This window comes from Phalacrocorax aristotelis, unplaced genomic scaffold (assembly GCF_949628215.1).
Source record: "Phalacrocorax aristotelis unplaced genomic scaffold, bGulAri2.1 scaffold_45, whole genome shotgun sequence".
Lineage (NCBI taxonomy): Eukaryota > Metazoa > Chordata > Aves > Suliformes > Phalacrocoracidae > Phalacrocorax > Phalacrocorax aristotelis.
Genome location: NW_027441118.1, coordinates 307,917 through 320,455, shown reverse-complemented (window position 1 = coordinate 320,455; position 12,539 = coordinate 307,917). Strand labels below are relative to the sequence as shown.

General features: G+C 47.5%; 1 protein-coding gene across 1 annotated transcript; it reads right to left on the bottom strand.

The window, feature by feature from the left end:
* Positions 1-491: 491 nt before the first annotated feature.
* LOC142050897 (E3 ubiquitin-protein ligase RBBP6-like) lies at positions 492-11,788 on the bottom strand. Its single transcript, XM_075080113.1, has 11 exons — positions 11,623-11,788; positions 10,259-10,358; positions 9,469-9,505; positions 7,782-7,826; positions 5,864-5,952; positions 5,648-5,744; positions 5,018-5,157; positions 3,927-4,099; positions 3,074-3,177; positions 2,450-2,626; positions 492-1,643 (listed from the first exon to the last, which is right to left on the bottom strand). The coding sequence occupies exons 1-11, from the start codon at positions 11,786-11,788 to the stop codon at positions 492-494; spliced, it is 2,280 nt and encodes a 759-aa protein (XP_074936214.1).
* Positions 11,789-12,539: the final 751 nt, after the last annotated feature.

Genomic DNA, 12,539 nt, shown 5'->3' with positions numbered 1-12,539 from the left:
CTCGTCAAGAGAGATGCAAGGCTTCCACCCTGCCTATGCCTACCCACAACCCAAAGCAGGTACAGTCAGAGCAAACAAGAAGGGAATGGCTGTGCTTTGTCTTTCATTGACTTTAATTAGTTGTAACTAACACTGAGTCTCCCCTCCTACTCCAGGAGTATTATTTTTCTTTTTTCCTAATCATTTTTGAGACACCTCTGTTAGCTCATGGTAAGGCGCTAGTTAGAAATGTAACACAGACACGCCAGGGAACACACGAGGCTAAAAGAGTGTTAACTTTATTGATGAACATGCGATTTGTGTTTATACAGGTGCGAGTAAACAAAGAGAACAACAGCCACGCAATTGCCCGTATTCCAGAAACGGCTCTAACTTGGCTGATAAGGCACTCCCCTTCTATCCTCCCCAAGTAGCAACTACTCGCTGCAGGACAGCATCAAAACACCCTCATCCTTTCAAGAGGAAGGTGTTTTAATGCTGCCTGACTTTGGCTAGTCCTCCTTTGCCTTTTTCGCAGGAGGTTCCAGTCGAGGAGATTTGTCACGACCCGTGTCCACCTTCTCGTTGGAACCTTCAGCTGGTTTTACTGTATTGTCTGTCTTAGGAGGAAGAGCCACTTCTACTTTCCGCTTGGCCTTGTCAGTCTTTGCTTTTGGCTTATCCTTCTCTTCTTCCTCCTTTTCAGACCCCAGTCTGAAAGCACTAGACTCTGTTTCCATAGGCTCATTTCTCACAGGGGTGGCATCGTCTCTGCTTGGGAGCATGAAGACAGACTCCGCTGTAACACCTTCTGCTGCAGCTGCCTCTCTTGGTTTTCTCGCACCTTCCAACAACTCAGCATTTGGAAATCCTTCATTCCGGTGCTTTTTATCTTTATTGCCTTTCTTGTCTCCCAGTGGTTTTTCCACCTCTTTCTTTTCTGATGTTTCAGGATCTTTGATGCCACGGCTCTCTCTTCCACATGGTTTTTCAGGGCAATTTCCAGCTGTATTATGGTTTCTGTGCCTCTGCCCACCAGGATAATCCTGCCTACGTCCCTGAGCACATGGCAAATTCTCTCGTCTGGTGCCAGGTGGACCAAACCTACCTGGAGAAAAGTCCTCTCTGTTTTGTGGAGGTGGAGGTTGACAGCCAACAGCATAGCCCTTGTAAAACTTCTCACTCCGGTGTCTAGAGTTCTCTCGCCGTTCTCTGTATCTTTCCTTTTCAAATGGATCCCTAAAGTCACGGGATCTGCCCTCGTAAGCTTTCCTATCATATGGTGGAACCTCTCTGGACCTGTTAAAACACTCCCTTTCTCCTTCCCCTTGAGGTAGAGTCCGTTTAGTTGGAGACTGGCCCCTAAATACCGGAGACCTTGACCGTGAGTGGTATCTTCTGTGCGGGGGTGACCTTAGCCTTGAATGGTGAGAGCCGCGTGACCTTGACCTGGAGCGATAGTTACGACTCTTCCCTTTGCCTCTTCTTGGATGTGGCGGCGATCGCGGGGAGGAACGAGACTGGGAACGACTGAATGATCGAGAGTAGGAGTGAGTGGGGGAAGAACTGGATCTTGACTTGGTGTAGGTATACGAACTTCTACAGTAAGATGAAGCGCTGCAGGGAGACTTGGACCTGAAAAAAAACCACACAGAAAAAGAAAGAAAAAAGGGTCACACTCCCCAACTTTTTTCCTCTCAAATTTGGTTTGCTTTGTTTGGTTTGGTTTGGTTTTTTTTATCCTCTCTCCATGTGTTTATGTAATGATGCTATTGCAAATTGAAGAACTTGTTAGCATGTAAAGTTTCTGCTTCCAAGTTTCTAGCCTGGCTTTCCACTTGACCCTATAATTATATTTAATTTTCGTATGTCATTACGGTTTCCCCAGAAAGTGTTGGTTTTTGGCAGTCCCCTTGTCAGTCCTTTGCTGATGTTTTATTTTAAATAATCTTAGTGCAAGCACAGATCCCTTTGTTAAAGGCAATTCAAAGTAAGCCATTTCAAAATTAATTACCGCTTGTGTTCTCCACAACTACCTGTGCGTACTTATTCATTGCAAATCAGCTGTTGCAGGAGTTACGTGTTACGGCCTCCTTTAACCAGTAGTAGTAGTACAGTTACCGGTAGTAATGCATTGAATTTCTGTGGGACACTTACAGTTCCCAGCCCGATCCGCCACCTGCTGAGCGAATTGTAGTGGCTCTCACTGGATGACCTGTTGCAGTGGGGAGGGAAAAAGAAAAAAATCCCATTCAGTTTATCTGAAGGTAAGACTTTTAAAGGCATTCTAAAGTTAGCGTTACTTACCCGTTGTGGGTATTGATTGTCCTTGGGGGCCCAGACGACTCGGCAGTGCTGCTTGTCTTAGTAGAGGAACCTGACGGCCCTTGGCAAAAAATGGTTGGAAACAGTTGGAAACGAAGCTCTACTAAAAGACAAGGATCAGTGCCTATGCTGAAATCAAACTAACCTTCTCCTCCAACAACCCGCTGATTGGCTGAGAGGAAGGTTTAGAAAGGTTAGCGGCCGTCACCAGCGCGGCGGGAGGCACGACAGTCAGGAGTGGTGGTGGAGGTGGTGGCGGTGGCGGCTGCTGCGGCTGCTGCTGCCGAGGGTAGCCAGTTCCATTTTCGAAGTTGTTCACAGCCTAGAGGCAGAAAAACATGGACAAAAAGGGGATAGGAAACTTCAGGAGGCACACAAACAAAAGGCTCCACAGAGGAACATCACTCGCCTATTCCTGTAAATGCTATCAATCCTAAAATAAATCAGCAGGCAGGGGTAGGAACACATCGCATTAAGTGCCGGCATTAATGACTGGTAACTCAGGGTGTCTGTATTTAAAGCACTTCAGTGTCAACACCGAATTTGAAAGGGAGGCAATCATGTTAAAACTGTGACCTGAATTTGCCAGACTGTCTCTAAGGAGTTGTAAGCTTCTGTAACAAGGGATCATGCATTGGAGGAGTAAATAAATTTAGCCTTGTTCAATTGAGCCCTGCTTCAGGAGCTGCCGATTCATGTTTTCTTCCCTTTCAGCCTTTCAGGAATAGACTTCTCTCACAAGCAGTTCACGGAAAAGCCATCACGTTACCTGGCGTAGGATCTTGTTGGCAGCTAAAGCATCAGGAGAAACATCGGTCTGATGACACGTTGGGCAGGTATGATCCTCAGAATCCAGTAACGCTGTTCTAATACCTGTGTGCAATTAGAGTCATCAAAATAGATTTTAGCCAAACTAAGGACATTTTTGGGGTTCTCATCAGTTATAAAGCCATGTATATGATTAATGGGTGAAGATGATCTTGAATTGGGAACATGAAGCTCAAGTTCAGTAGCCTAATAATCTTCTGGTATGCAGCCAATAACGGTACAGCTCTGATGTTTCACTCCTGTAACATCTGGAGGTGTGGAGTAGGCGGTGTCTTGATGTCTTGACTCACCTTTTTTCCACTCTCTAGTACAGTGAGAAGTCACCAACCTTGGGGCTAGTGAATAAAAGAGACCTCAAAAACCCGTTAGCAGGTTTGAGTTCTGAAGGTTTCAGCCAACTCTCCCGTGGAGGAGAATGTGCATTAAATGCCCAACTACCCGATTGCTGCAGACCACAGGAAGTCACCAGCGTTGGCTCTGTGATTTTGTATGAGGGAAAGGGCTGTGGACAAACGAAATGCATTCGCTATCTAATAGTGTCATCACCTGTGCAGTTACGCCCTCTTCTCATACTCGTCCTTCCACGTGCGAAGAGGATTTAACGAGATACATAAAAAGGAGGGAAAAGCTTTCGGCCTTTCTTTTGCCCTTTATAGGAGAAGAGTCCTTTCCTATTCAGGCTGGACTTAAGTACTACACAGAGCCGGTGACAAAGTAATTTCCTGATCTCCTGTTTCTGCTTTCAGAGGATCAGAGGTGATGTTTTGAATTAACAGCCATGGGGTCACACTTACATTCGTCACAATAACTGTTTCCACAGCAGGGAATAACAGCTGCGTCGGTCATTATATCTTTACAAAGGGGACACAAGAGCTCATCTGGAATAGGCTCATCGGAGGGGGAGGAGGAGGCCGGCTCTTCCGGTAAAAAGGGAGGCTTTTCCTTCTTTCCTCTGGCATAAGCTTCCCTGGAGGGGGGTGGGGAAGGAGAGAGCAAAAAGTTAAAGGTGGGTCAAGGAGAACTTTTCCAAGCTTTGGCTTTTCTCAGGGGAAGAGAACAGATGGAATTCTTCTCACGCCACATTAGCCTTCTAAAACGTAGGCCGCTAGTTGAAACTCCTTTTCTACAGCCACAGGATGAGAAGAGGGAGGGGGAACAATTTTCCTGCTGCAGACCTCTCCCATTCCTTGGGTCAATGGAGAAATCAGCTCAGACTAGGCAAATAATTTTTTGACAGCTAGAAATCGTGTGAAATGAATCCCACCTCTCCGTTGCCAGAGGGTAAAAGTAAATGGCAGGCTGAGGATCAAGTCAGTCTCCGAGTAATTAAGTTTTGGAAATGGAAGAAGTCTATGTTAGAGCTTCTACAAAAGGAGGTCCGTGGCAGAACACCAGAAGTGCCACCGAGTGCATTTCAGAGCAGCCGCTCTTGGCAGCACACAGTAGTATTTTCTTAGTTTACAGCAACAGGAGAACTGCAGCCTCTTTCACACAGGGGAGGTGATAAAAGTCAGAGGGGGAGGAAACCTCACTCCCACAGCCATTTGTTAACTTTTGCAAGGAGCCTTTGCAGCATCAGACAGAAGCAAAATGCGCTTTCAAAGAGAACGACTCCACTGCAAACACCTCGGAAACCTTTTGCAGAAATACTGATTCTTAGCACGGCACAAGTTTAACCAGCTTCCAGGGGCATGAACAGGAGGAGCGTCCTATTTTAGGGCCTTGGGATTAGAAAGTATCACAGGTGTTAAGGTTAAGATGCAATGCCAGTGCTTCCTCCCCCGTAACTAGAGGTACTGGCCCACTCGGCTGCACTGCCGCCCAGACATTGACGCACGGTTCCTCTCCTTCGCTCCTGGGTCAGTCCCGTTAGTCCCATACTTACGCATTAATAATTGGTATGGCGTATTTTCCCGTGCTGGTCAGCATAGCACCCTTTGTGTTGGGATCTTTCACCTCCACCATGAAACTCCTTGGAATGCCTGTGCTCCTCCTAATTCTGGGAACAGGCTCAAAAGTCTTGTCCTGGTAGGAAAAGAAATGCAGGCGTATCCTCAAGACCCACACTTAAAACGACATCTCCGTGATTGTTGTTAAATGGCAGGGACGCTCAGCCAGAGGCTTGTGTCGTTACACCAGGCAGCTATCCAATAGATGGGGCCAACAGAAACATCCTGGTTTTGTACAAAATACTAAAAACTGTGAAGTGTCTTTAGAAAGGGTTAAAACCCACAATAAATTTCCAGTCATACTGAAATACAGAAAAATATGCATGAAAGTTGACAGAGAAAGATCTCTGGATATGTTTGTTGTGATGGCCTGGAAAAAAGAAAATTTTGCCTTGATAATTGCAGGTGTCCCTTGAATTTTGAAGGGCTTTGCAACTTTGCCACGTAACCTCTCTATTTCACCCCAAGAGAAACACGTCTTAATATGCGTGTTCATGTATCTGTTACCTCACTGCCAAGGTAAAAAACAAAAACAAAGTAACACCAGAAGTCCCCCCCAACCTTACCCCGTTTGTTGGGCAGTTCTTTATATAGTGGCCAGGTTTTCCACAACGAAAGCAAGTATATGATGGCGGAGGCAGACCCAGGCTGTTCTTCATGTAACTAAAAGGTTTTTGGGGAGAAAAAGGAAAAGGGGTGCATGTGTCTCTCTTGTTAAAGCAACCATCTCTAGCATTCCTCCGTAATCTTTGGGGAACAGATCTGGCGTTATCAACACTTACTTGATTGGCTCATATGCACAGCAAGACTGTATCATCATCGCTTTTATTTTATCTTCTTCGGAAGCGCTGGCTTCAGCCAGACTGGCAGTCTGTGTAACAGGCCGTTAGTCGACACACACGTTAGAAACACTTTAGAGCCCCTGCTAACTTCTTTGTGTTAAGTGAGCTAACTACGGTAAGCAAAACCTGCAGGTTTCTCCAGCTGGCCGTGTCCTTTTACCATGCAAATTGTAATATAAGCCTTACGCAGAACTAGATCTTCATATGGAGGAAACCAGCTGATTTCTTGGTTTTTAAAGTACTATTTGTTCAAACGTTTTAATTACACACTAGTCCAGATACCAGCAGGGTCTAAGGGAGGGACTGTACATTCTTTGGACCGTCCAGCACCAAGCCTTCAGATCAGCCACTCGTGTCTTTGCTTTTAGGTGCATTCCTTCGCAAGAGCAACCAACTACTTTCAGCATTTTATTAAATGGTTGTTTCCTATACACAGTTTTTCCTCAACTGTAACATAATGCAGATCAACATCTATGAAATCATTTCCATTAACCGTGACAGAAAACTTCACAGACACTTGACTGATTTGCTTGAACCCAAGAGATGTACAAGACACATCCAAAACCCACAAAACATTTCTAGGGATAGGCGAAAGTTCAAATATGGCATTTCGTACATAGCAGTAATAAACCAGAGGACTTTTTACAACACATTGACTCCATGCTGAGCCAGTCTGCGCTAAAGAGGGTAGAGTAAGTCACAGTTTTGAGCTGCTCTGAGGTGTTGTTCCTGTATTGTTCTGAAATACTTCAATGTTCTCAAAAGCTTAAATGTGTGCTCCTCTTGGACGGCTTCTCACATTTTAGAGTAAAACTTCACCTAAGTTTACAGAACCAAGGACACGTTTAGGGACAGCACTAATGCAGACCAATTTCTTCTGGTGGCTACCTTCCAAATGAATTATTTTTTCCGATATTTTTGCCACGTGTCCACAATTTCATGTCTGTGGTGAGAGAGGGAAGAAGTGGCTAGTGGGGAGAGGTTTCTCTGTCTTGGGAATGAACTCCAGCCTTTCTTTTCAGAGGAAAGAACGAGCTCCTCTGCATTAGGCCCTGCCTTCTCTGATCTTTGTAACTTTAAAGCCCAGGCAGTGAATCGGCTAGCACTACGCCTTCTCACAAGGCGCAATGACTAGTGCTTTCCCAGCCAAAGTTACACATTCCCGGGCAAAAACCGCCAGCAGCTCCACAGCAAACCGCGGCGTGGCAGGAGTTCCAGAAGGTCACCTCCGCCAGCATGCCACACACACGCATGGGTATGTTCCTAGACACGGCTAGGGACATAATCACAGCGTACACAGTCTGCGTTCAAGGAAATCAGATTGTGTTGCCCACTGTATCTATACGACAGCTGATGAAATTGTGCAGCGTTCAAAGAATGGATCTGCAGCTCTGAGGACTAGAAATTCAGAAATAGCCCTGCAATTGTCCGTGTTCCAGGCACGCCTCTAATTTGGCTGCTCCACACCCCCTGGAATGTCCGCCCTTACAGCCAGTGACATGCTTCTGTAAAAATAGCGCTCCTCCCCAAAGCAGAACTAACGAAATGTATGAAAAATGGCCAACGGCCTTTGAAGTGCTTCTCCTTTGTGTCTTGAAGATGAGCACTAGTGCAACGTGACGTTGGTGCTGGTAAGGTTCTCCCCTTCTATCTCCCCAAAGTGGCAACTGCTCTTTACAGGAGAGGATCAAAGCATACACACATTTTAAAGTTAACATAAATACTTGACATTATTAAGAATTAAAGTAAAGCATTGTTGGCATTACAACAGTTATACAGCTCTGGATCACAGTACAAGATTTAAAAATATGAAGCAAACACTTTTTTTTTGAAGTATTTGGTAAGAATACACATATACCTGAATAAGCTGGGACAGAGAAGCAGATGCAGAGGAGTCATCCATCTGTTCACAAAAAATTAAACACATATTCAAGTTGTACAGTCCAAACATAGCAATAGTTAACCTCTACCGTAGTCTGAAAGTCTGCACGATGCGCTCCGAGTGTGACTGCAAGAGGCATTTCCGACCTCGTGTCATTTGCATTAGCTCAAGGCAAAGTCCAAAGCTACGCCAGCTTAAGAGTGCCCATGCGGTTAATGAGAAGAAACTAGACGAACCAGACCCGCTTGAGATCAGCTTGTTGCTCCAGAGTATCTCAGAGAGGGAACCTTGTCAAATGGGTCAGGAAGGGTAACTGATGTACTGTTCAGCACGTTTGCCCAACGGCCATCTTCCACGGCCCTCCAGCCCTGGGTCTTTTTTTGTTTCCTTTAGATTTCTACTGAAGTATTTCCTGCCAGTCCCTCCAACCAGTCAGTTAGCACCAACAGCTCCATGAAACTTGTTTGCCACCCTAAGGCAATACTGCAGAAGAACTGGGGAGGGGCGGGGACACGACTCGACAACCAACAACCCCCAAACCCCAAATAATCCAAAATCCAGAATCGACAGTCAATGTATGAACTGCCATTTCAAACGGAAGACTAAGCAGAAACTAAAGAGAACTAAAGAAACTGAACAGAAGACTAAATCAAAATCCAGGCTGTTACCAGTCAAGCATTTCCTTCTGTTACTTATTTATATTTCAGCAGCAGAATGACAGTGTTTTCCAACCTGGTGAAAAATGCCCCACAAAGGCCCCAGGCTCTAACCTTGCGCCAAAATTTGTACACTGGGTTTCAGGTATTTTCATTTGCAGACAAGCTATTAGATGAAGCTGCTGCATCAGAGAAAGCGGAAAGAGCAAATGCAGAACTTTAGAATACCACTTTGTGTAGCAACGATATTTACATTCACGGCAATCTATTAAAGACATTCATGTACTTGGAGGAGCCCAAACAACATCACTGCAAATAAACAGTTCCAGGAACAAATACCCAGGTATTCAAAGGCACGGAAAGGACTCGTTTAGCTGCCCAGAACTGTCCTCAGAACGTAGGGCGTATGTCAGTTTTAGTTTTTGTTTGAACCCCCACGTCAAAGTCAGAAACAGTACCAAGTTTAACAACAATGGTTTCTCGGTGTTTTTTATGAACGTTTTCAAAAACCGTTGGGCAAAGCAAGCAAAAACAGAAGCTAAGTGATACAAGGTGAAAATGGCAAAAATACACTCCGGAGCATTTTTATTGCAAGAAACACAAAGCGCACAAGCAGCTACGCCAACAGACACGTTACTAGCTGTAGACAGACAGATGGAGAGCACGGCACCACGTCCAGTTGTGCAAACCTTGAACCTACATCGCCTAAGAACGATCGTACCTTATCTGTACAACACAAAGCCATTCAGGAAATAGCCTCGCCTATTCAGGATGAAATACAATGCGTGACTGGGCACAAATACCAATAGTCCCATTAGAACTGTGCAAATGATGGCATTACGCAGTTCTTACTATGCTGAATCAAATCCATTGTCTTTGCAGCATAGGCTATGTTTTACTGGAAGAAATTATATGAAGCTAGTGTTTGGAAAATTTCATACAAGGCTACGTTGTTTAGAATTCAGTGCAGTGTGCAGAAAAATGTGTGACCCTGTGCTTTTACATACTGCTTTTGGTGTTCCGCTCACTGGCTCCGTTCGACTTCTGGAAGGAGAAAGAAAGGAAGGTGATCAGAACTTAAAATAGAGCACTTGTGCCCAACATCAAGCAGTGAAACAGGTTATGAAACCTCCCCATCAGGACATTGTTCTGATAATCTAGTGAATGTGGACATCTATTCATACACATAAACTGTTCTCATTCTCAAATTCTCACGTTCAGTGCAACTAAAAAAAACAATCCCAAAATCCCAAAATGACCGCAACAATCCTGTAGGCAGGATCACATTTGAGTAGCTGTAATCTCAACCGATACACCCCAGATCTGGGGCCTCAGAGTACCTGCCATATCCTGCCTCCTCCCGCAACTGCAGGAAATAGACAAACACTGACAATCGGGCTCCTCTGGGATGGGAACAAATTCTAAGTGTACACTACGGTGCGTATCTGTCTTTACTCTGAAAGCAATACAAGCAAGCCCATAGCATAAGGCATCTCTCCACCTGGAGGAAACAGCATCTACAACTCGGGTCTCAGAACAATCAAGCCCAAGAACAAACCCTACATATTCATCCTAGAAGTTACCGTTGTTGGAGTCTGAAGCCCATGTCCCAGCAGGCCTAAAAAGGTCAGTCTGCTTTGGGACAGGTCCATTGAAACCTACCCCAGGACAACAAAAACTAACAGCCGCTTTAACAAGGGAGATGCAATTGGAACGCCACTGGTAAACTAATATCCATTAAACCAGTGACCTCACTGAACCCCCGAGCAAAGACTACACCGCTTTACGGATACTCACGTAACAGAGGTTCTGCTGGTAGCTTTAACTCCTCCAGCAGGGATCCTTCTGACAATTACCGAGGAGTTCCTCGGAATCAGGGCGTCATCATCTGTGTATTCTGAAAACAACATCAGTACAGAAAAAAGCAGTAGTCAGTTTGTAAGAACGTATACAGAACATGACTCTATAGGTAGATATTCCACTGATATTTAAAATCCTGTTTTCTTTTTGCTTTGGTTAGCATTGCTTCTGTTACTAGATCTCCATTATGAAAAGTTACAGTCCCGGAACTGTAAAAGGTTAGAGTGCTCAGAAAAATCTGAGCAAGTCGGCCATCTTCACTCAAGCTCCACTTTGTTCTTTCCAAGATCAGGTCAACATTTAGTCAGGACTCCTGCACGGGCAAGGTTACAAAAGAACAGTACTCTGTGTGCACGTGTAAGGATTCCAGGGACGGGAAGCACAAAAACACCCCCCAAAAGTGCCCCGTCCCCCCCTACTGGGGCAGGATGGGGCAGCTCACACGCTGGCATCGCAGGGCCACCCGTACTGGCTGCATCCCTTCCCCTTGGGCAGGAAATTCAGCTCCCTGCAAAAATCGTGCTTGGGAAGGGAAATGTGGGCATGGGAAACCATTGGGATAGGAAACCATCACGGGCCTGAGAAATCACCGTGGGGATGGGAAACCCTCACCGGGATGAGAAATGAGCATTGAGGACAGGAAACCATCAGCAGGATGGGAAGTCATTGAGATGGGCAGTCATTCAGGCATGAAAAATGAAACCCTGGCAGGGCTGGCTGAGGCAGGTGCTGGTGGAATGATTGCCATGGGGACAGAACCCCAGAACACTCTTTGCCCCAGACAAACCCCACACTGACCCGCCACCATGGCAGGTACAGCAGCAGCTCCTGCTCCTCGTGGTGCTCCTGCCCTCTGGGTAACCCCGCAACGGCCTCTGCCCACCAGTAGCTCACCCCACCACCCCTCTTTGCTTCCCCCAACAGAGAGGTTCCCTCTGCAGCTGCCGACGGCATCGGAGGTGTCCGACATGAGCTTCACCACCACAGCCATGCCGCCACCGGTCAGTGCCCGTGTGCTGCCCTCTGCCCCAGGGCTGCCGGTGTCCGGTGAGCCTGCCCGGCTCCAGACCGTCACCTACCAGCTGGGCCAGCCCACCGTCTGGCAGGTGGTGCCAGGGCCCCTGGGGGCGCCGGGGCAGGTGGTGCAGGTCCCCTGCGGGTTGTCGCTTTCCACAGTGGTGCAGGTCCCCGCTGGGGTGCAAGTCCCTACTGGGGTGCTGCTCCCCCCTGCAATGCAGCTCCCCGCCGGGGTGCAGCTCCGCACTGGTCCCCGAGGCCCCGTGCCCGCCGCCCCCACGCACCTTCTTTGGTCTGGGCGTTGGAGATCTGCAGGTCGCTCCTGGTCGCCTTCAGCTTCTCGCGGCCCATGATCTGGCGCTTGAGGTCGCGCAGGGTGATGTGGAGGCCGCTGAAGGTGACCGTATCATAGTTCAGCCTGGAGAAGAACTTGTAGTGGACACAGGACATGGTCGGGGCCAGGCGGTGCCTGCTCTGGGATGGCGTCTACTGCAGCACGCGGTGTCATGGTCTCCTCATATGCTCAGCACATTATGAAGAAAGACCTGCATCGTGTGGGTGTGGCAGCCCCGCCCTCTTTGCCCTAATGCCGAGTGGCCCTTAGGGGAGGGGGTTCCAGCAGCCTGCTGTCCTGTCACCCCCCAGGTCTGTCACTGCCCGGTGTCCTGTCACACCCTGAGGTCTGCGCTGTCCCTCCCGCCACCCCCTGGGTCTTCGCCACCCAGCGTCACCTCCCATCAGCCCCGGGGCCCGCGCTGGCTCTCCCAACAGCCCTGGGTCCATCACCGCCCCATGTCCTCTCACCCCCACGCCTCTCACCGCCCGCTCTCCCTCCTGTCACCCCCCCAGGCTGACACCACCCACTGCTCCCTCCTGTCAGCAGAGATCCAGGGCAAGACAGCCTGGGGGAGAGGCAGCGGTTTGAGCGTATCTTGTTGCGTTTATGGAAAGTTCCACCAAAGAAGGCAATGACCATTTACGGTTATTGCCATAACCCAACGTAATTCCCCACAGTGGCACATCCGCACCTGCTTGAACTCTGTAGGGGAGGACAAGGAAGTAAGGAATGAACCCTTAGCCTTAGGAGGTGCCCCAGGACACTATTTCTTGCTTTCTCCACCACCACAGCTGCTGCTGCAACAGCCTCAGTCCATGAAATCAGGCCCTGAGTTACGAGGTCTAGTTCTCCTGAGGAACATGC

Excerpts from the sequence above, each read along its gene's own strand:
- LOC142050897 (XM_075080113.1), bottom strand. The coding sequence starts at position 11,788 with ATGTCCTGTGTCCACTACAAGTTCTTCTCCAGGCTGAACTATGATACG. Across the intron at positions 5,745-5,863 it reads TGTGCATATGAGCCAATCAA|TTACATGAAGAACAGCCTGG; the intron begins GTAAGTGTTGAT and ends AAAACCTTTTAG. Across the intron at positions 1,644-2,449 it reads GCGGGTTGTTGGAGGAGAAG|CTTTCTTTTTCTGTGTGGTT; the intron begins GTTAGTTTGATT and ends TGACCCTTTTTT.